This window comes from Bufo bufo, chromosome 3 (assembly GCF_905171765.1).
Source record: "Bufo bufo chromosome 3, aBufBuf1.1, whole genome shotgun sequence".
NCBI classification, from domain to species: Eukaryota; Metazoa; Chordata; class Amphibia; order Anura; family Bufonidae; genus Bufo; species Bufo bufo.
This window is the reverse complement of record NC_053391.1, coordinates 455,997,908-456,018,964: the sequence shown is the minus strand read 5'-3', so window position 1 is coordinate 456,018,964 and position 21,057 is coordinate 455,997,908. Positions and strand designations below refer to the sequence as shown.

At 46.4% G+C, this 21,057-nt stretch overlaps 1 protein-coding gene across 1 annotated transcript in view; it reads left to right on the top strand.

Moving 5' to 3' along the window:
* CYFIP1 (cytoplasmic FMR1 interacting protein 1) overlaps window positions 1–21,057 on the top strand; it is a 142,303-nt gene that overhangs the window by 36,236 nt on the left and 85,010 nt on the right. Inside the window, 7 exon segments of the mRNA XM_040425141.1 lie at window positions 1,217–1,308; window positions 8,612–8,729; window positions 8,985–9,107; window positions 10,059–10,184; window positions 11,374–11,540; window positions 16,536–16,683; window positions 20,775–20,928. Coding sequence (XP_040281075.1) covers window positions 1,217–1,308; window positions 8,612–8,729; window positions 8,985–9,107; window positions 10,059–10,184; window positions 11,374–11,540; window positions 16,536–16,683; window positions 20,775–20,928 — 928 coding nt within the window.

Below are 21,057 nucleotides of genomic sequence, written 5' to 3'. Positions count from 1 at the left end.
GTGTATCTAAGTTCCAAAAAGTGTGGGGTATATGGTGCTCTTCTACACAAACATCATATTCTGTTCAGCGGTTAATGGATGCTCTACATACAGAGCTTGCTAGGAATACGTAATGTACTGAGTAAAATGACAAGCAAGAATTCATTAGGACATGTTTGTAACAACTTTATTGTCATCGATATAATGCATTGAAACAGTGCTGTAACTTTTTATTGTTTTCTTTATGTATCACAATATTACATACGGATACAATGCAATGTACCCAATCTCAATGATTCAATAAAACGAATAAAATAAAAAAAACTATCAAAGTTTTATCAAAATTGTCTAAAAGAAAAAACTTTTGTTGCCTCCAGCAACCAATCAGACCAGTTTAAGTAATGAAAAACGAGCTGTGGGCAACAATTATGCTTTGTATTTTATTTTTTTAAGACTGGAGTGCACTCTTCCCCTTCTACTCTTCTGCTACAGGAAGAGGCATATTTAGTAGTGGACTGCCAGCCTGGGTGTAGAGCAGGTTACATTGTGCCCGTAGAAAGGTATAGAGTAGGGGAAGCTCCTGGTGTGAGTGAAGAGCGGGTTGCCTGGATCCTCCTTCATTAAGACACAAGTTGCAAGTGTGTGTGGGGGAGGGGGGGGCTGTCACTATCTGGAAGTCAGTGTATTGAAGCAGTCAATATCAATAGATAAAACCATAAAAATGAAGAAAACAAAAAAAATTAAAACCTATGAAGCACAACGCGGCCAGGGTCCCACGTTTCCTCCCCTGGTAGGATTATCATCCTGCCAATACTTCCACATTTTGCATTTTGATGTTTAATGAAAATAAATGGCCAGCAAGAGTTTTCTAGAGCCCAATGTATTGTTTGCACAAAGGGCATAAAGGCGGCAGAGTGGTGACACACTGGACAGTGATGGCATACCCAGGAGGCTGTGATGGCATGCTAGGGGTCAAAGTTAGAGCCCATTGCATTTTTTGCATCCAGCCAACTTTTTTTTTAGTACATTTAGTTTTTAGATAAATGTACATTGCTGTGAAACTGTATGTCATGTGCTGTAGATGCAGATCTTACTCTAGGTTTCTTCTCAGTGACATGTGTTGACCTGACCAGCAGAGGCCCACTTAATTACTGTAATAGGATGGTATTTGTGGTGTAATCATGCCATGCTTTCTCAGTGTTATCTTACTGTTTTTCCATCCATTTTATGAGCATAGCAGCTGCAAGTGGTGCCACTGTTTGGGGACATGCAAATAGAACTTGCAAGATACATTAAGACCAGCGCACATTATGAGGAGAATAAATCAAGGTAAGCATTCCTGGTGCATGCCAGGTTTATTTCTACATGAATAAGCCTTTAAAGGGTATGTACCTTTGGACGCAATTTTTGTTTGATTGCATTTTTACTCATTTTTGGCTAAAAATCATATTTTCAATTGGCCTTTATTAAAAATATTGAGCCGTTCTGTCACAAAAGGTTAACAGTTTTTCTAATTGTGTGACTGGTACTTTCACTTTGTGCCGGTTATCTAATAACCCTTATCTCTAAACTACTAAGGGGTCATAAACACTTATTTAAGCCACATTCTTATCAGCTTTAATGAGTGTTTATAAGGGCAGAGATAAGGAGTCTGTCTGCTCCCCAGATGATGGAAAAGACACAAAATCCACAGGCTGCTGGTACAGCGTCTCAGCTATGTACACAAAAAAGGATTCCATACTTTTAATAAAGAACAATTGAAAAATTTGTTGTTTCTCGCTCATATCATTGGGGGACACAGGACCGTGGGTATAGCTTGCTGCTGCCACTAGGAGGCGACACTAGGCTGAAAGCTGTTAGCTCCTCCCCTGCAGGCTATACCCCCTCCAGCCTGGAGAGAGCATATCAGTTTTTAGCTTAGTGTCGTAGGAGGCAGACCTCCCTGCTTTGCAGGGTGGCGTTTTTATTTTTTCTTCTGATTTTATTATTTTTATCTTTAATTCACAGACTACTGGAAGGGGGCACAGGGTCGCCTGCGTCCCTGTATCCCCGGGCGGCTGGCCGGTGTATCTAAGTCACCGCCTTGCCTCCCCCAAGAAGGCAAAGTGGACCAGGGCAGCCTCGCTCCCCTGCTTCCCCCCAGCAAGAGGGCCACCCTCTCTTCAGCCCTTCTCTGCCCGGACCCCTGTCGCATGGTGCCAGCGGTCATAGGGTGGCCCTGCTGGTGTTGCATCATAGGGTGAAGAACACAGATGAAGACAGGTAAGTAATCTGCTTCATCCCCCTAGCTGCAGGAGAACCTCCTCCATCTTTCATCCCCACCCGTCCGTCCGTCAGCCCGATCTCCGGCCTCACTGCTCTCACCGCACGGCCGCTCTGCGGCATATCGGGTCTATTTATTAGAGGCGGCAGCATAGCACACATTACCTTTTAGCCGCAGCGGTTCCAGTACCGCTGCGGTCAGGGCCGGACATGGGGAACATAGGCATTCTGACCCCGCTTCAGCAGGAAGGGGGCGTGGCTTGCCGTTCCCGGGCTGGAAGGGGGCATGGCTTGCCGGTCCCGGGTTGGAAGGGGGCGTGGTCTGTCTGGGCAGCTGGAAGGGGGCGTGGCTTGTCGGGCCGGCTGGAAGGGGCGTGGCTTATTCTCCCACCCGGATTCAGCTTCCTGATTCTTCCTCTGCGCTGCGTGTGTAGGACACAGGACCTGGGACCTCCATACTGGTAGGCAATCGATACCCCCATCCAGCAGGAGATTTGACCATGTCTGACCCGGCCACTGACCCCCACCAGGCACCCTGTAGGACCACTTACTATGCCTGCTCCTTATGTTCGGAGAAATTCCCTCGTGGTCAGTCACTATCACTGTGCTCTGCATGTCAGAAACCTGCACAGAGCCATCCCCCTAGGGCACAACAGCCCACAGAAGCCCTGGAGCGGCCTGTCCAGGGGGAACCAGACTGGGCAAGGTCCCTGTCACGGGCAGTGGAAGACCTCTCAAAAATCTCCCATTCAACCCTTTCATTGCTGGGTCGTTTGGTAGAGAAATCACCACTGGCGCAACCCGCACAGTCGCATAGCGCACAAACCAGAGGCAGACTTCCTAGTAAGCGCCCCAGAGTAGGCACCCGTTCCTCCTCTGACGCCTCAGCATCCCCCCCTGCTCCTGGATCCCATTCACAGGCGTCCTCCCTTTTAGGCGACGCACTGTCAGAAGGAGAGCTTGGGGATTCGGATGCAGATATGGATCCGGAGCACTCTTCTCAGATTGCATCCATGGTGGATAGCCTGATATCGGCAATAAGGGACACCTTCCAGGTTCAGGAGGACCTTCCCTCCACTAGCCAACAAGGGGTGTCATTTCTGCGTACGAAGCAGAACCCCAAATCGTTCCCACTACACGACGATTTTTCTATCGTTGTCACGAAGGCTTGGGACCAGCCAGGTTTGCGTTTCATTATTCCGAAACGCCTAGACCTACTCTACCCTTTTCCACGCGAGTCCGTGGACAAATGGTCCTCCCCACCGAAGGTGGACCCACCGGTTGCTCGCTTGGCAAAATTCACTACTATCCCGGTGGCGGATGGCTCGTCCCTCCAGGATCCAGTGGATCGCCGCATAGAGTCACTCTCTAAGTCGATCTTTACGGCGAGCGGTTCGGCATTGCGGCCGATTTTCGCCTCTGCCTGGGTAGCCAAAGCAGTTTCGGAGTGGTCCCTCCGTTTGAACCAGGACATAGCGTCCGACCTCCCTCCCGCTGAACTTCAATCGTCAGCGCTCCAAATTTCTCAGGCAGGGAAATATCTCTGTGAAGCGGCTCTGGATGCTGGGACTATGATCGCCCGTTCCTCAGCTCTCGCCACTTCCATCCGCCGGGAGTTGTGGCTCAAGGCCTGGAAAGCCGATTCCTCATCTAAGCGCTCCCTGTTGAGGCTTCCGTTCTCGGGGTCTCGGCTATTTGGGTCCAAATTAGATGAGATTATTTCGGAGGCTACGGGTGGAAAAAGCACCCATCTGCCCTAACCCAGGGCAAAGCGGCCTTTTCAGTCCAGAGCTTCATCTTCTCGCTTTCAGTCCTTTCGCCGCTTTTCGGGCACCCGTTCAGCACCCACCTCAGCGGCGGGGCCGCCCAATCAGGATCGGCGGAAAGGACCGTCCTTTAAGCCCCAGCAGGCCTGGCGTCCGCAGCCTCAGCAGCCTCGCACAGCCCCAGGTAAGCAGCCTTCAGCATGAAGGTTTGTCCCCACCCTCACAGGTGGGGGGGCGTCTTCTCCTGTTTCAGGAGATTTGGCACGCCCATATTCCGGACGCATGGGCGCTCGAGGTTGTCTCCTCAGGCTACAAAATAGAGTTCAGGTCTCTTCCCCCCAACCGCTTCTTCCTCTCCCAGCCCTCCCGGGATCCCATCCAGGCCGCGGCTCTTTTGCACGCCGTCCAGTCACTTCTCTCACGGGGGGTGATTTCCCCTGTTCCCTTGGAGGAGCGGTTTACGGGTTTTTATTCCAACCTGTTTGTGGTCCCCAAAAAGGAGGGCGATGTGAGGCCAGTGCTGGACCTAAAACTGTTGAACCATTATCTGCGGGTTCAAAGGTTCAGGATGGAGTCCCTCCGTTCCGTGGTTGCTTCACTGGTGAAAGGGGAGCACATGGTGTCCTTAGACATCCAGGATGCATATCTCCACATCCCCATCGCCACAGCCCACCAACGGTTCCTTCGATTTGCCATCCAGACAGCTCATTACCAGTTCGTCGCTCTGCCGTTCGGTCTGGCGACGGCTCCGCGAGTATTTACAAAAGTTCTTGCCCCTCTTCTGGGGATTCTGCGGTCCAGAGGCATTACTCTTCTCCCGTATCTGGACGACATCTTAATCAAGGCACCTACAGCGGCTCAATGCGAAGAGAGTCTTCAGATTACGATGAGCACCCTCACTCGCTTCGGGTGGATAATCAACCTGAGGAAGTCATGCCTGTCTCCCACCACTCAGATCAGATTCTTGGGCATGACACTGGACTCCGAGGCTGCCGTGGTGCGTCTACCACTGGACAAGAGATCGGACATTCAGAGGACGGTGCGTCTGCTCATTCAGCACCGCAGGGTGTCGATTCGCAGCTGCATGCGAGTACTGGGCCTGATGGTGGCCTCCTTCGAGGCGATTCCATTTGCCCAGTTCCACACCAGGGATTTTCAGAGGCTCATTTTGTCCTCCTGGGACAAGTCCCGGGATTCTCTGGACCTCAGGATCTCTCTGTCCCACCCAGTGCGCGCGGCTCTTGGCTGGTGGATGGTACCGGACCACCTGTCCTCAGGGAAGTCCTTCCTTCCAGTGTCATGGACGGTGGTCACGACCGACGCCAGCCTCAGCGGCTGGGGAGGGGTCTTCGGTACCCGGACAGCCCAAGGCGTTTGGTCTCCGTCGGAGTCCAAACTACCTATCAATATACTGGAGCTCCGGGCCATCTACCTCTCCCTCTGCCATTGGACCCCCTACTTGCAGGGCCGTCCGGTCAGGATACAGTCGGACAACGCTACAGCAGTTGCCTATATCAACCACCAAGGGGGGACTCGCAGCGGGACGGTGATGAACGAGGCCGCAAGGATTCTGCAGTGGGCGGAAGCCCATGTTCCGGTGATCTCGGCTATATTCATCCCGGGTGTGGACAATTGGACAGCGGACTTTCTCAGCCGAACGACTGTGGACTCGGGGGAGTGGTCTCTCCATCCGGAGGTGTTCGAGGACCTTTGTCTCCGGTGGGGACGCCCAGAAGTGGATCTGATAGCGTCCAGGCTAAATCACAAACTCCCGTGCTTTCTGTCTCGCGCAAGAGATCCGATGGCGTACGACGTGGACGCCCTCGTGGCTCCGTGGGACAACTTTACGTTTCTGTACGTGTTCCCTCCGTTACCGCTCCTACCTCGGATCCTTCGCAGAATCAGGATGGAGGGCATTCAGACGCTTCTGATCGCCCCAGACTGGCCTCGTCGAGCTTGGTACTCAGAGCTCATTCTTCTTCTGGGAGACGTGCCGTGGCCCCTTCCACTCAGGCCCGACCTGCTCTCACAGGGCCCAGTCTTCCACCAGGGTTTAAATACGCTACGTTTAACGGCGTGGCTATTGAAACCTTCCTGTTGAAGCAAAGAGGTTTCTCCGATGCGGTTGTTCGCACGATGATTAGGGCTAGGAAGCCCTCCTCCGCCAAGATCTATTATCGGACGTGGAAATCTTTCCTCACATTCTGTGAGGACAGGGATCTTCCTCCCAGGCAGTTTTCCCTCCCTACGGTGCTGGCTTTCCTTCAGGCGGGTTTAGAGCTGGGACTAGCTCTGAGTTCGCTGAAAGGTCAGGTTTCTGCTCTTTCCATTTTTTTCCAGCGTACACTGGCGATGTTGGGTCCGGTCAAGACTTTCATACAGGGAGTGGCTCACACCGCAGTCCCTTATCGGCCACCGTTGCATTCCTGGGACCTGAATCTGGTGCTGGTAGCGCTCCAGTCCGAGCAATTTGAACCTCTGCGATCAGTCTCCCTTCGCATGCTTTCATGGAAGGTTGCGTTTCTGGTTGCAATTACCTCCATCCGGCGGGTGTCGGAACTGGCGGCTCTCTCGTCCAAAGAGCCCTTCTTGGTGTTTCATCAAGACAAGGTAGTACTCCGGACAGTGCCGTCCTTCCTGCCGAAGGTGGTGTCGGCGTTTCATGTTAATGAGGACATTGTTCTGCCCTCTTTTTGCCCTGAGCCTTCTCATCCTAGGGAGGTGGCTCTCCACCGTCTGGATGTGGTACGGGCCTTGCGGATCTTCCTGGCAGTGGTGGCCCCTTTTAGACGTACGGACTCCCTGTTCGTAATCTCGGAAGGTCCTCGTAAAGGTTTGGCAGCCTCGAAGGTGACGATTGCTCGGTGGATTAGATCGGCCATTGCAGAGGCCTACCGCTCTAAGGGCAAGGTTCCTCCTCCCGGTATCACGGCTCACTCTACCAGGGCGGTCGGGGCTTCTTGGGCTCACTTTCACCACGCTTCGGCGTCTCAATTGTGTAAGGCAGTGACTTGGTCCTCTTTACACACCTTCACAAAGTTTTACTGAGTGCATTCTTTCGCCTCGGCGGATGCTGCTCTTGGCCGCAGAGTTTTGCAGGCCGCAGTGTAGTGTCTTACCGGAGGGAGTTGGTTTTGTTCTGGGCCAGTGGTTGTTTTCCGCCCCGGGGACTGCTTTAGGACGTCCCACGGTCCTGTGTCCCCCAATGATATGAGCGAGAAAACGAGATTTTTGTGAACTCGCCTGTAAAATCTCTTTCTCGCTTTATTCATTGGGGGACACAGCACCCACCCATTTTTTCTTTTATTATGAAGCCAGTGGGTCCGAGTTGCCGGTTGGGGCTGGTGTCCGGTTTGGTTTTTTTGTTGGGCAGTGGTCCTTACTGGTTGTGTTTTGTTTCAATACTGTTTCTCCTACTGCTGAAGCACAAACTGATATGCTCTCTCCAGGCTGGAGGGGGTATAGCCTGCAGGGGAGGAGCTAACAGCTTTCAGCCTAGTGTCGCCTCCTAGTGGCAGCAGCAAGCTATACCCACGGTCCTGTGTCCCCCAATGAATAAAGCGAGAAAGAGATTTTACAGGTGAGTTCACAAAAATCTCGTTTTTTTTAGCTCAAAATAAGTGCAATGCAATAAATAAAAAATTGCCATCATAAATGTACATAGCCTTTAATTATAATGATAAAGCTAATTGTTTTGCATGAAGCGTGGTAAGGCTACTTTCACACTAGCGTTCGGGTGTCCGCTCGTGCGCTCCGTTTGAAGGGGCTCACGAGCGGTCCCGAACGCATCCGTCTGGCCCCAATGCATTCTCAATGGATGCGGATCCACTGAGAATGCATCCGCCTGCCAGCGTTCAGCCTCCACTCCGCTCAGTGAGCGGACACCTGAACGCTGCTTGCAGCGTTCGGGTGTCCGCCTGGCCGTGCGGAGGCGAGCGGATCCGTCCAGACTTCTAATGGAAGTCAATGGGGACGGATCCGCTTGAAGATGACACCATATGGCTCAATCTTCAAGCGGATCCGTTCCCCATTGACTTACAATGCAAAGTCTGAACGGATCCGCTCAGACAACTTTGACACTTAGAAAATTTTCTAAGTTTTAATGCAGACGCATCCGTTCTGAACGGATGCGAACGTCTGCATTATCGGAGCGGATCCGTCTGATGAAACATCTGACGGATCCGCTCCGAACGCTAGTGTGAAAGTAGCCTAAGACCTCTTCCTGATGTTTCATTTGTCCATACTTTTCAGTGCCCATTTAGTTATATATATGGGAATTGCATACAAAACAATTGCCCTTTTATGTGTGGATTTGAACTAATAGTAGAAAAGGAAGGACTGTAGTTTTTCTGAGGCAATCAATGGACATGACAACCTGCATACCACCCTCAGCCCTTCTGTGTGATAAGAATGCCCCTGCATATAAAGGGTGCAATAGTGCTAATAATTCTGTTCTCTGCTTTTTGTCCAGTAACAAATACGTTATGTATATCTATTTAATTGTGGTTTTTATATTTGTTTCCTTGTTTACTATATTTTGTGTTAAGTGTTGTTTTATTTAGGTTTTCACCAGTTGTAATGCTCTTGTTTGTACTATTAAACAGATGGACATGTACGTCGTCCAGCAGCAGTCCCCAGTACAACATCTGTGAGCAGATGATCCAGATTAGAGAAGACCACATGCGATTTATCTCGGAGCTCGCACGGTACAGCAATAGTGAGGTGTGTATTTAGCCAGAAGTCATAGTCACTAGCTAATGATGGCATGGGACTTAATACAATTGGAATTTTAACACCGGTATTAATAAAAAGTGTGCTGGAGTAAGATGGACAGGAGTCTTAAAAACAGTGATGCATCTTCTTGCAGTCCATGTGGCAGAAAACCAAATAGTCAATAAGCAAATTATTGTTTGTTTTTATAGCAAGCATTTTAACATTATCCACATTTTTATTTTTTTATTTTTCTTTATACATTAGGTGGTAACTGGATCCGGTCGCCAAGAAGCTCAGAAGACTGATTCAGAGTATCGGAAACTTTTTGACTTGTCCTTACAAGGACTTCAGCTGTTATCACAATGGAGTGCACATGTGATGGAAGTGGTATGTCCTAGAAAAGAAGTTAATGAAATCCATTCCTTGTCATATGAGTGCGGGACGATGCGCACAGCATCGTAGTAATCTATGATGTTGTGCTCTCTCGTGTGCACGATCAATGCCGCTCCAGGACATATGGCCCACTCATGGACCATATGTCTCGGAGGGCATACGGTCGTGTGCATGAGCCCTGTCACAGAACCTCACTGTTACAAAAGGCGCTTTGGGTGAGGGACAGGGGTGGTTTTAAAAAGGGACAGAATGGGTTAAAAAGAAAAGAAAAACTGCTCACCAAGCACATAAGGCTTCCCCCCCCCCCATGCTGCTGTTCTAGTCCCCGCTGCTTTAAATGTCCTGGTTCTATCTAAATGTCCTAGTTCTAGCTTGCCACACAGGAAAATGCTGGAAATGCTCACTTGGCCAACTATTGACTGCAGGTACGACCCGCTTTAGCCAGGTATTGGCTTAGCAGGAATTTCTAGCCATTTCTTTTGTAACAAGCAGGAGTGGAGAGCAGCAGGGGATCGGAGAGGTGGCTAATGCTTATTTTGTTTTACCTTTTTAAAAAAATTATCCCCCAGCAAACTCCTTTTTATAGCATTTTTACATAGAACTTATCAGTTTGTTTTTCTCATAAATTGATGGTAAATGATATTTCTGACAATCATGTATCAGAAGGTTCCATGGGGTTTCTGTCTCATTTATCAGAAATTTCAGTGGGATAACTTAAAAGTTTATTCTACTCAATTGGCAAAAAGGCTACCCATACTAAATATTTTGTGGTGGTGGTCTCAAATTTGGAATGGTTTTCGGGAAGAAATGTGAATACAATAAAATCCATTTGTTTTATCTTCTACTTGCTGTATTATTTGGATGGCTTTAGGTGGATAAAGTAAAGACTAAGAGCCATGTTTAATATTTGTCACATAATGACTGTGCGTGGTTTGTGTTTAACAGTACTCGTGGAAGCTTGTGCACCCAACCGATAAGTATTCCAACAAAGACTGTCCTGACAATGCTGAGGAGTATGAGAGAGCCACACGTTACAACTACACCAGCGAAGAAAAGTTTGCCCTTGTGGAAGTATGCCATCTTTAATAATATTCTAATATTTATAAATGAAGGGAAGTCTGGGTAGGCTTTATTAACCACAGCATGGGAGCAGAAAGCAGCAGGTTTGAACTGTTCTTTAAAATTTGTGGCTCTGACTACCTTAAAGGGGTTGTCTCATCTCGCCGTTACTAAGGCCAGATGAGACACAGTCCTGACCACCAGCCGGCTGATAAAACAACATATTACTCAGGCACTTGCTGTTTCAGTAGCTCCCATTGCAGTTTGTAGAGCTACGGAAACGGCAAAGCACAGCAAACTATGCTGTTTCTGTGTCAGGAAGACAGCACCGTTTGTTGTGCTATGCTGTTTCTCATGCACCACAATGTGAGCTACTAAAACGGCGAGTGCCGGAGCTCTCTGCTGTTTCCCAGCTGGCTGGTGTTGACGTCTTAGTGACGGCGACATGAGACAATCCCTTTTTTAAGTTGTTTCATTTTCTTCTGGTGGACATTATAGTCTTTGAGACCGTTACAACTTTTTTTTTTAATCTTTTGTCAAAAGGCTGATTAACATCTGAGTTTAACTGATCCAGCAGGCTGTTCTGTCAGAGAACAATCAGCTGGAGTTCACCGGCTCCGGCATAGCTGGACACGCCTGTGCACTGCCAGACCCCATGGACTATAATGGGATCCAGATGTGATCTGGCCACTTTCCGGCATAAGTGCTGTCTTTCGGCACTTATGCTGTAAAGAGCCAGATCGCTGCCGAATCCCATTATTGTCAATGGGGTCCAGCGTTACATAGTCGTGTCCAGTTTTGCCATAGCCAGTGGATTCCGGCAGCCTGTTCCTCTGCCAGATTAGTTAAATGCAGAGGTGAATTAGCCCTAAGCAGTGAGAGATTGTTATGGCCTAACTACACTAATTTTGCAGTCATTATGATGAAGCAATCATTCTATTTTATTTCTCTCAAAAGCACAGAGATTCTGCTAAATTTGTCTATTTTTCAGCTTTTTAGACATTTGCAATTATGTGGTACATGAAGGGGTTTAGCGAATTTAGACCATAAGACAACTCCCTAAATGATTCTAGGAGTGATCTAATTGCTGGGGTTTTCATGGCTATTTTTTACTGGTATTATAATAAATGTGCAATTCTGTTTCTGGTTTGAAGCTTGTCAGAATGTGTATGACTTAGTGGGCGCATCTTTCTGTCTCTAGGTGATTGCCATGATCAAAGGCTTGCAAGTTCTTATGGGCCGGATGGAGAGTGTATTTAATCATGCCATTCGTCATACTATATATGCAGCACTGCAAGATTTTGCTCAGATTACCTTACGAGAACCACTGAGACAGGCGATTAAGAAAAAGAAAACAGTCATTCAAAGGTGAGAAGGTTAAGGTGAAGAATCTATGATTATTTTCATGCTGTTTTAACTTTTTATCACCTCATACTACGCAGTCCATGGCATGGGTGAACTAAAGTAAAAAAAATTTTTTTTTTAAACAACTATATTTCTCACTCGTATAATTGGGGGACACAGAAGACTATGGGTACAGCTGCTGCCACTAGGAGGCGACACTAAGCAAAAAAGTGTTAGCTCCTCCTCTCAGCTATACCCCCTCCTGCAGACACTGAGCTAATCAGTTTTAGCTTAGTGTCCGTAGGAGGCCGACATATTTTTCTGCAGTTGTAGTAGAAAGACCAGCACTCCGTAATTCCAATAATGAAAAAGGATTTTCTTTATTCGTCACCCATATGTGACGCGCGTTTCGACACCAGTCTGTGTCTTTGTCAAAGTACAGGTGATAACAGCTCCATTCTCCATATAACAGCTCCATATTTTTCTGCAGGTCTGCCAAAGCTTTTTCCTTTTTTATTTTTCAGGTTTAGGCTACAGGCGGGCTCTCGTCACTTGTTTTCCCACTCTTGAGGTGGGATACCTGTGGGTGCTCAAGCCCGCTGCTCGTTCCCCACCTCTGGAAGATGAGGAACAGTGGATCTCAAATGGATCTCAAATCCACTGTTACCCACCAGCTACAGTGTCACCTTATCTGATACTCCTGGAAGTCCCCCCTGTTACCGGTGTAGCCGCCCTCCCCAAGGGGCAGCACACTGAGAAAGGTGACACTGCTGGAACCGGGGTGAACAAAAAACGTCTGTATATTGCCTGCCTCCCCCTGCTGGCCCCCCTTCTCTTGTTTTCTCTAAATGAACACAGGAATATATGTTTCTTCTCCCTGGGTGCAGTAGATAAACCTTGGCTTTTTTTCCTTGTATCAGGTGACTCATCTGCCCTCAGTCCCACCTCTGGTCCCCAGCCCCATCCGGGCCCTACGACGCATTCCCGGCGGTCGCATGTCGTCTTGGCGGCCGCTGCTTTTCTCCTCGGGCCATCGGTACGCCCAGTTCGGCCTCCTTGTTCCCCATTTGCTCTACCGCTCCCTCCCTGCATTACCGTCCTAACCGGACGTTCTTCTGGTTGGCCCCGTTTGTACTTGAGGCCCCGGCTCTGCGGCCTACCAGGCCGCATCTTAAAGAGTGTTTCGGGGGCAGGAATTGTACTATCAGAGTGTGAAAATTTCGCACCATGTCTTCGCCCCACAAGCTGCCCAATAAGCTCCACCCTTGTGCTTAACCCTTTACTTACCTCAGGACTACTGCGCTGGGGAAGATACTTACTGGGCTCTATGCTGAGGGTTAAAGTATTGGAAGGTATAGGATTTGAGCGGTATCGAATTGTGTTTTGGGGTCATTGTCCTGCTGGAAGGTAAACCTCCGTCCTAGCTTCAAATCACACACAGAGTGGTACAGGTTGCTAAAGAATATCCCTGTATTTAGCACCATCCATCTTTCCCTCAACTCTGACCAGTTTCCCAGTCCCGGCTGCTGAAAACATCTTCACAGCATGATGCTGCCACCGCCATGTTTCACTGTGGGGATGTTGTTCTTTGGGTGATGTGTTGGGTTTGCACCAGACAGAGGGCCAGATGTATCATTACTCTGACAGCTCACTCCACTTTCACATATGGCTAAAGTCAGTTTTAGCCAAGTCAGATTTATGATCGGCCCTTTAAGACTGTAATAAATGTGGTTTGACGGTAGCAGTTTATCTGTCAGTAAGCAGCTTTACAAAAGTCGCACGTCTTTACAAAAAAGTCGCATGTTCTATTAAAAAGTCTCATAAGATAAGCATGGTCCTCACTGGAGTGAAATTGCGCATTTTTTTTGCGACTTTTTAAATAGTCCCAATAGTAAATCTGTCTAGAGATTCATTTACATAAGAAAACACGCCCACTTTCAGAAAACTGGCGAGCATAGTGCAGAGCAGAAAAAAGTTGCAAATTTGTGCGCAGTTTTAGCATATGCGCATTTTTTTGCGACTTTTTCACTCCATTATTCTGACTAGAGCTAATGATAAATCTGGCCCATAGTGTTTTCTTTGATGGCTGAAAAGTTCAATTTTAGTCAGACCAGAGCACCTTCCTCCATACAGTTTGGGAGTCTCCCACATGCCTTTTCGCAAACTCACAAGGTGCCTTATTGTTTTTAGCTAAAAAGTAATGGTTTTCTTCTGGCCACTCTGCCATAAAGCCTAACTCTATGGAGCGTTCGGCTTATTGTCGTCCTATGTACAGATACTCCAGCCTCTGCTGTGGAACTCTGCAGTTCCTCCAGGGTTACCTTAAGGCTGGGTTCAAACGCGCTGTAAAGCGCTCAACACGTGAAAACCAATGCTTCCCTATGGCCCTGGTTCTCACTTGAGCGTTTTACAGCGCGTTTGAACGCGCTGAAAAACGCCCTACGCTCAAACAAGTTCTTGAGCTTCTTTGGGGCGTTTTGACGCGCGTTTGTGGCCATAGGACACTGCAGTCAATCACACAAACGCGCGTTTACTATTGCAAAAAACGTGCATAAAAACGCGCGACAAACGCACGTTAAACGCGCATATCAAATGCGCTCAAGTGTGAACCCAGCCTTAATCTCTGTGCTGCCTCGCTGATTAATGCCGTCCTTGCCCGGTCTGTGAGTTTTGGTGGGTGGCCGTCTCTTGGCAGGTTTGCTGTTGTGCCATGTTCTTTCCATTTGGTTATGATAGATTTGATGGTGCTCCTGGGATCATCAAAGATTTGGATATTTTTTTTATAACCTAACCCTGACTTGTACTTCTCAACAACATTGTCCCTTACTTTTTCGGAGAGTTCCTTAGTCTTCATGGCAGTGTTTGGTTCGTGAGGCCTCTGGCTTAGGTGTTGCAGCCTCTGGAGCCTTTCAAAAAGGTGTCTATATGTAATGACAGATCATGTGACACTTAGATTGCACACAGGTAGACATCATTTCACTAATTATGTGACTTCTGAAGGTAATTGGTTGCACCATAGCTTTTTATGGGCTTCCTAACAAAGGGGGTGAATACATACGCACATGCCAATTTTGTTAAATTGACAATAGGGGGGGAGTGAATACTTTTGCAAAACACTGTGTGTATTTATATATATATATATATATATATATATATATATATATATATATATATATATATCTCTGTCAGTTTCTTTACCACTACAGCTGGATGGCAGTCCTATGGCGCTACTTTCCTTCCATAAGTGGAATCCTTGCACTACTGCTGCATACCGCACTCCCTGTAGTTGCATAGGTGGAGTCATTTTCACTACTATTGGATTTTGTAGGTCCTGTCACATTCCCTTCCTTCCTTTAGGCGGAAAATGTGCGCTTACCACTGAAACCTGTACATCCTGTAGCATTACCCTCCTTCCATAGGCTGAGTAATTGCAGTTGCACTGGATACCGTACAGCCTGTAGCATTACCCCCCCCCCCCTTTATAGGCGGAGTACTTGCACTACCACTGGATACTGTACAGCCCTTAGCATTACCATCCTTCCATAGACCGAGTAATAGCACTTTACAGTCCATACCATTATTCTCTTTCCATAGGCAAAGTAATAGCACTACTACTGGATACTGTACAGCCTGTAGTATTACCCTCCTTTTATCGACAGAGTGTTTGCGCTTGCCACTTGATCCTATTCATTCTGTATCATTGCTCCCTTTTCATAGGCAGGGTATTTGCATCTTCCGTTGGATCCTATACATCCAGTAGCATTGCCCTCTTTCCATAGGCGGAATATTTACACCACCACTGGATACTGTACATCCTGTAGCATAGGTGGAGTAGTTGCACTATCACTGGATCCTATACTTCCTTTAGAATTCCCCTCCTTCCGTAGTAGGAGTATTTGCACTTACGTTGGGTACAGTACACATTCTGTAGCATTACCCTCCTTCCATAGAGTAGTTGCACTACCACTGGATCCTATAAAGACTGTCGCATTACCCTCCTTCCTTAGGCGGCCTAATTGCACTTCCACCGGATACCATACGTCCTGTTGCATTACCCCCTCTGCAGGCGGAGTAATTGCACTAATACTGCACATCTTCTGTCCTGTCGGATTTCCCCTTTCTATAGATGGATTAATTGCACCCCAATTGCATACAGTAGCTCCTGTAGCATTACCCTCCTTCCATTGGCGGAGTAGTTGCACAACCAGTAGTGCTTGCACTACCAGTGAACCCTGTACATCTTGTCGGGTTCCCCTCTTTCCGAAAGGCGGAGTAATTCCACTACCACTGGAAACTGTCCATCCTATTGCATTATCCATCTTTCTTAGGTGGAGTAATTGCTTGAACATTGACTACCGCGACTACTCTCTTTTCTTCCTTGTCGCATTGCATCCTGTTCCCTGGGTGGCCTATTTGCTAGACTGGGTACCTACAATCGCCTTATCCCCATCATAGGTGGTATTTTGGCACTACTACTGGATACTGTGACTACTTCACACTATCCCCTTCCTCAGGTAGTCATTGTTTGGATTGGTGTCGGGCGCCTATGTGGCAGCCTCTGTCTTCCAGGTAGGCCTGTAGCTAACGGGCTGTTGACACACCACATACCTTTCCTTGTGCCTTGAGTCCCTGTGAGGAGCATTCTAATTTTGTTGATTGTCATTAGCACGCTCGATGTCCACACTCCGTCAGTAGGTGGAACGTCTGCACTGATTGCCAGTTTCCTTCTTTATCAGGTGGAGGATTGCGCTAGCACCAATTTCATGGTGGCTACTGCTGTTTGACTTCATTTTCAGGTGAAGCCTTTCCTCTGGCCCTAAAGGCCGTAGTTGTTGCTATGTCCTCCCCCATTTATTTTTCTCTTTGGAAAACCCTGTAGATTGTGCTATCCTATGGTGTATGTACAATATAAATATTCCTATACATTTTTGATGATTTATGCCTCTATATGGCTTTATAGGTGGATTTGTTAGAAATAGCTGAACAGAGCCTTTTTTGTATTCTTCTCTTGTATTTTAGTGTCCTTCAGGCAGTCAGAAAAACAGTTTGTGACTGGGGTGCAGGATGTGAACCATTTAATGACCCTGCTCTTAGAGGAGAGAAAGATCCTAAGACTGGGTTTGATATCAAAGTTCCCAGGCGTGCAGTAGGACCATCCAGCACTCAGGTACACACTTCATTAAGTTTTACTTATGTCCACGGTAGAATTACACACTTTTACAAGCAGCAAGTTGTAACGTTACTGATAAGAGACTAAAGGGTTTTTAAAGTGAATCTGTCACCATGAAAATGCAATGTAAGCTACAGGCAGCATGTTATAGAGCAGGAGGAGCTGAGCAGATTGATGGTTTGTGTGAACATATTCAGTATAACTTGCAATTTATTCATTAAAATTCCTGCTCATTCTGGGCTTTGAAGTCAAGTAGGGGGTCCTATCAGCTATTGACAGCCCTCCTTCTAAGACTATGTATGCAGAGATGGCTTTAAATCACTGATAGGACCACCTCTTTGATTTCAAAGCCCAGAATGAGCAGGAATTGCAAGTTCTACTGGATATGTTCCCAAAAAAACTATATAATCATCAATTTGCTGTCTGTAGCTCAAACACTTTGTTCAACGTAGGAAAATCTGTCACCGGTTTTATTGGACCCTAAATAAAGGTAGGTTCACATTTGCGTTCAACTGATCCAGCAGGCTGTGAATGGCAGTATCCGTTTAGGCCAGATCGGGTGAACTCTGGTTCCATTAAATGGAAATGCTAACCTACCCGAAAAGCAGCATAAACTAAATCCCCCTTATAAAAATGCTGCGCCAATTATTTGCATTGACCCAAACATTCTGCTCAAATCTGTGTTGAACAGCTCCAGCTCTGTGTCTGTTCAGTTCACAGCTCCCCGTAAAACTGGTGGCAGAATCTTTTTAAATATTCACCTACTGTTCACCATGGAAATTCATGGAAGAAATATTGCATTTAATTGCCAATTAAATGAATTGTCAGTTACCCATCAATTATGGTAATGATACATTTACTGTTAAGTTATACACCATGAACAATAGAAAGTACTAATTCTGGTTCCGTGTCCAGCTCATCTTGCATGTATTAAGCTGTATTCATAATTTTAGGTCTCTCATTACTTAATTTTATGGAATGTATTCAGAATATGTAAATTGCATTTAATTTTACCTAATAGTGTTTTTTTTGTTTGTAATTTTAATGAAATGATGAATGGAGATTGGGATTGGAATGATTTCAGCTTCTTCAGTTAATACAAGGATGAAAAGGTTAATCTTCCGTTTGAGCCAATCGATTACCACCAATGTTTTCTTCTGTTCTTATTTCCCCCCTCTTGCTTTGCTTTTGATGGCTGGAAGGAATGTGCATATCTCTGGGCACTTTTCTGTCGCCTTCTGTCTGTCGCTTTACCACTATCGACCCTTGTGCCGTTATTTTCATCTGGTAACTATACTAAGCAATCTGCAAATTCTAACATTTCCAATAACAGCTGGTGCATGCTCTTGTCTTTTTCACTCAAATTGATGTATTACTCTGGTAACAGAATCTGTTAAAAGTAAAACAATACACTTTAGACACAATCTAACACAAAGTAATAACTTGACTATGTTCTACACTATATTTTATTATAATAATTACTGGTCGTAACTCATAAAGGTGCTGCCATTACTTGAGGTGATAACCCACAAAAGACAGATTTCTCAGATTTGAAGCCATTTAAAAGGGTCTTCCCATCCCAGTAAATCCTTTACAAACAACTGAAAATGGTATAAAATAGCAAAAGTAGTAACATTCACATTACCAATGGGCACAGCAGCCAGGTGAATGGAAAGTGATGGGGGACCAGGGAAGAGGATTGGTCAGGTGAGTGTTACTCCTCTTGTTGTTTTATACCTTTTGTCAGCTGTTACTAAAAATCATGGGGTTGGAAAACACCTTTAGGATACATAAACTTGAGAATTAGGCCTCACGCACACGACCGTTGTTTGGGTCCGCAAAACGGCGGCTCGGATGTGGACCCATTCACTTCAATGGGGTCGCAAAAGATGCGGACAGCACTCCGTGTGCTATCCGCATCCGTGGCTCCGTTCCGTGGCCCCGCTAAAAAAATATAACATGTCCTATTCTTGTCCGCGCTTTGCGGACAAGAATAGGCGTTTATATTGCCGGCGCCCGTTCCGCAAATAGTGGAAGGCAACTCAGGCAGCTTCCTTTTTTTTTTGCGGATCCGCGGTTTGTGGACCGCAAAAAAACGGCACGGTCGTGTGCATGAGGCCTTACATTGAGCAGAGAAGAAAAAAAAAAAACTGCTAACTCACAGGGTGAAATCTGCCATGAACACTGGCAACATAAGGGTCCTTTCACACTAGCGTTATTCTTTTCCAGCACTGAGTTCCGTCCTAGGGGCTCTATACCGGAAAAGAACTGATCAGTTTTATCCTAATCCATTCTGAATGGAGAGCAATCCGTTCAGGATGCATCAGGATGTCTTCAGTTCAGTCTTTTTTCATTTTCAGGATGGAGATAATACCACAGCATGCTGCGGTTTTATCTCTGTCTAAAATTCCGGAACACTTGCCATTTTTCCCCCATTGAAATGCATTAATGCCAGCCCCGGCCCCGAGTGTTCCGGCAAAACGGATCCGGCATTGCGGTCTGCGCATGATCAGACCGCAAAAAATGTGAAAAAAATAAATGCTGGCTCCATTTTTTACAGATAACACCGGAAAAACGGATCTGGCATTTCATTGCATTTGTCAGACGTCTGATCCGTCTGATAAATGCCATCAGTTTGCATACGTTTTGACGGATCCGGCAGGCAGTTCCGGTGACTAAATCCTCTGCCGCAAGTGTGAAAGTAGCCTTAATTGACATGATGCAGATTAAAAAATCTGTGTCAGAGGTCAGTTTCTGTGCGGATTGAGATTTTTGTTTCGCTTCAGCATCTGGTTGAGATTTTGTGAACTCTCAACCACATTGCTGCCATAATATTCCCACCTGCAAAACCTGGACAGAAAATCCACAGGGTATTTCCTCTGTGTGAACGTACCCTTACAGTATTTATGAACAATTCTTCTTCAATCTGGTTTGTATTGCATGGGAGGGTATACATTTTGCAGCATTCCAGGGAAGACGGAAACATTGTCACCGCTACTCTGTGATGTCAATTTATAGGCTACTCTAAGGTCACGTTCAGAACATGGTGGATTTGTTGCATTTTGCTGGTGCGGATTTTGCACTGAAAATCTGCTGCAACGCACAGTACTGTGTACGTGTGAATAGGGTTTACAAAACCTCATTCACATGTGATGGGGGAAAAAAATCTGTGCAACTTGATTCACTCTTTGTAGCGTGATAGATTTGTCCCATATGTTCTGGAAAATGACACCTGCCTCCACATCTAAACTAGGCCAGGTTTGAAGACAAGAACTGTAGTTGAGATATTTCCTTGATTCAGAGTTCACAATGGCTTCAAGTCAGAGATTCATTACAAATCAGTGTAGAGTTTGTTCCCCACACAGAGCCCAATTTGAGTAAAACAAAGCAGTTGGAAGTCAGTCAACATAGCTGTGTTTCGCTAACACACTAATCTTTTCTTTCCTTTCCGATTTCCTCCTCCTTGTGTTCTTGGTCTCCTTTCGTCCCTACCCGTTGGTTTTCAGCTCTACATGGTGCGCACAATGGCAGAATCCCTGAGCTCTGCAGAGCTGCTCAAACAGCTCAAGTCTCTGGGGATGGAAAAGTTTTTGCTTGTGGTAAAAAAGTTTCTGAGGCAGTCCTACTCCTATCCAACTCTTTTAAACTTTGGTGGTAAGACGATATTTCTTTTACCCTGTAAAATGTTTACATCCAGTGCATAGAAATGGTCATCGTATGCGTGTGCAGGTCATCTCTCTAAACAAATGCACATTCTAGTTGAAGATGTCTTCAATTTTCCACCCTCCGCACCTCCAGTCTGTCATTTACTTATTATATTCGGAGCAAGTCCTATATGAATGTCATGAGATGGTAAGATTACATGTACTTTCTCTTAAAGATTTGTTCCTCGAACATAAAGAAATGGGCATAGTGCCCCCCCCCCCCCCGCCCCAAACTTTGATATCTAAATGGCATGGGACTGAACGTTGAGAGTGGTAAAATTGAATTTGTTTGTCTGATGATACCTCTATTTTAATGTACTTTGTCTATTTTCTCCTTTCTTGTATTTCTCCATCTGTGAATGCCTTTCCTCTTAAATGACACAGCTATACATGGTGAGAACCATGCTAGAGTCACTCATTGCTGATAAAAGTGGTTTCAAGAAAACGCTAAGAAGTAGCCTAGAGGGTCCCACCATATTGGATATAGAAAAATTTCACCGTGAATCATTCTTCTACACACATTTGCTTAATTTCAGTGGTAAGATTATGGTATGAACGGTGTGCTGCTTACGTGTCCTCATTAGTCCTCTAACCACGTGGCAAGTGGCTTTCCTGTCATTTATCCCAGTGAGTGCTTTCTCTTGTTACTGCTTGCTTTGCTTGTGCC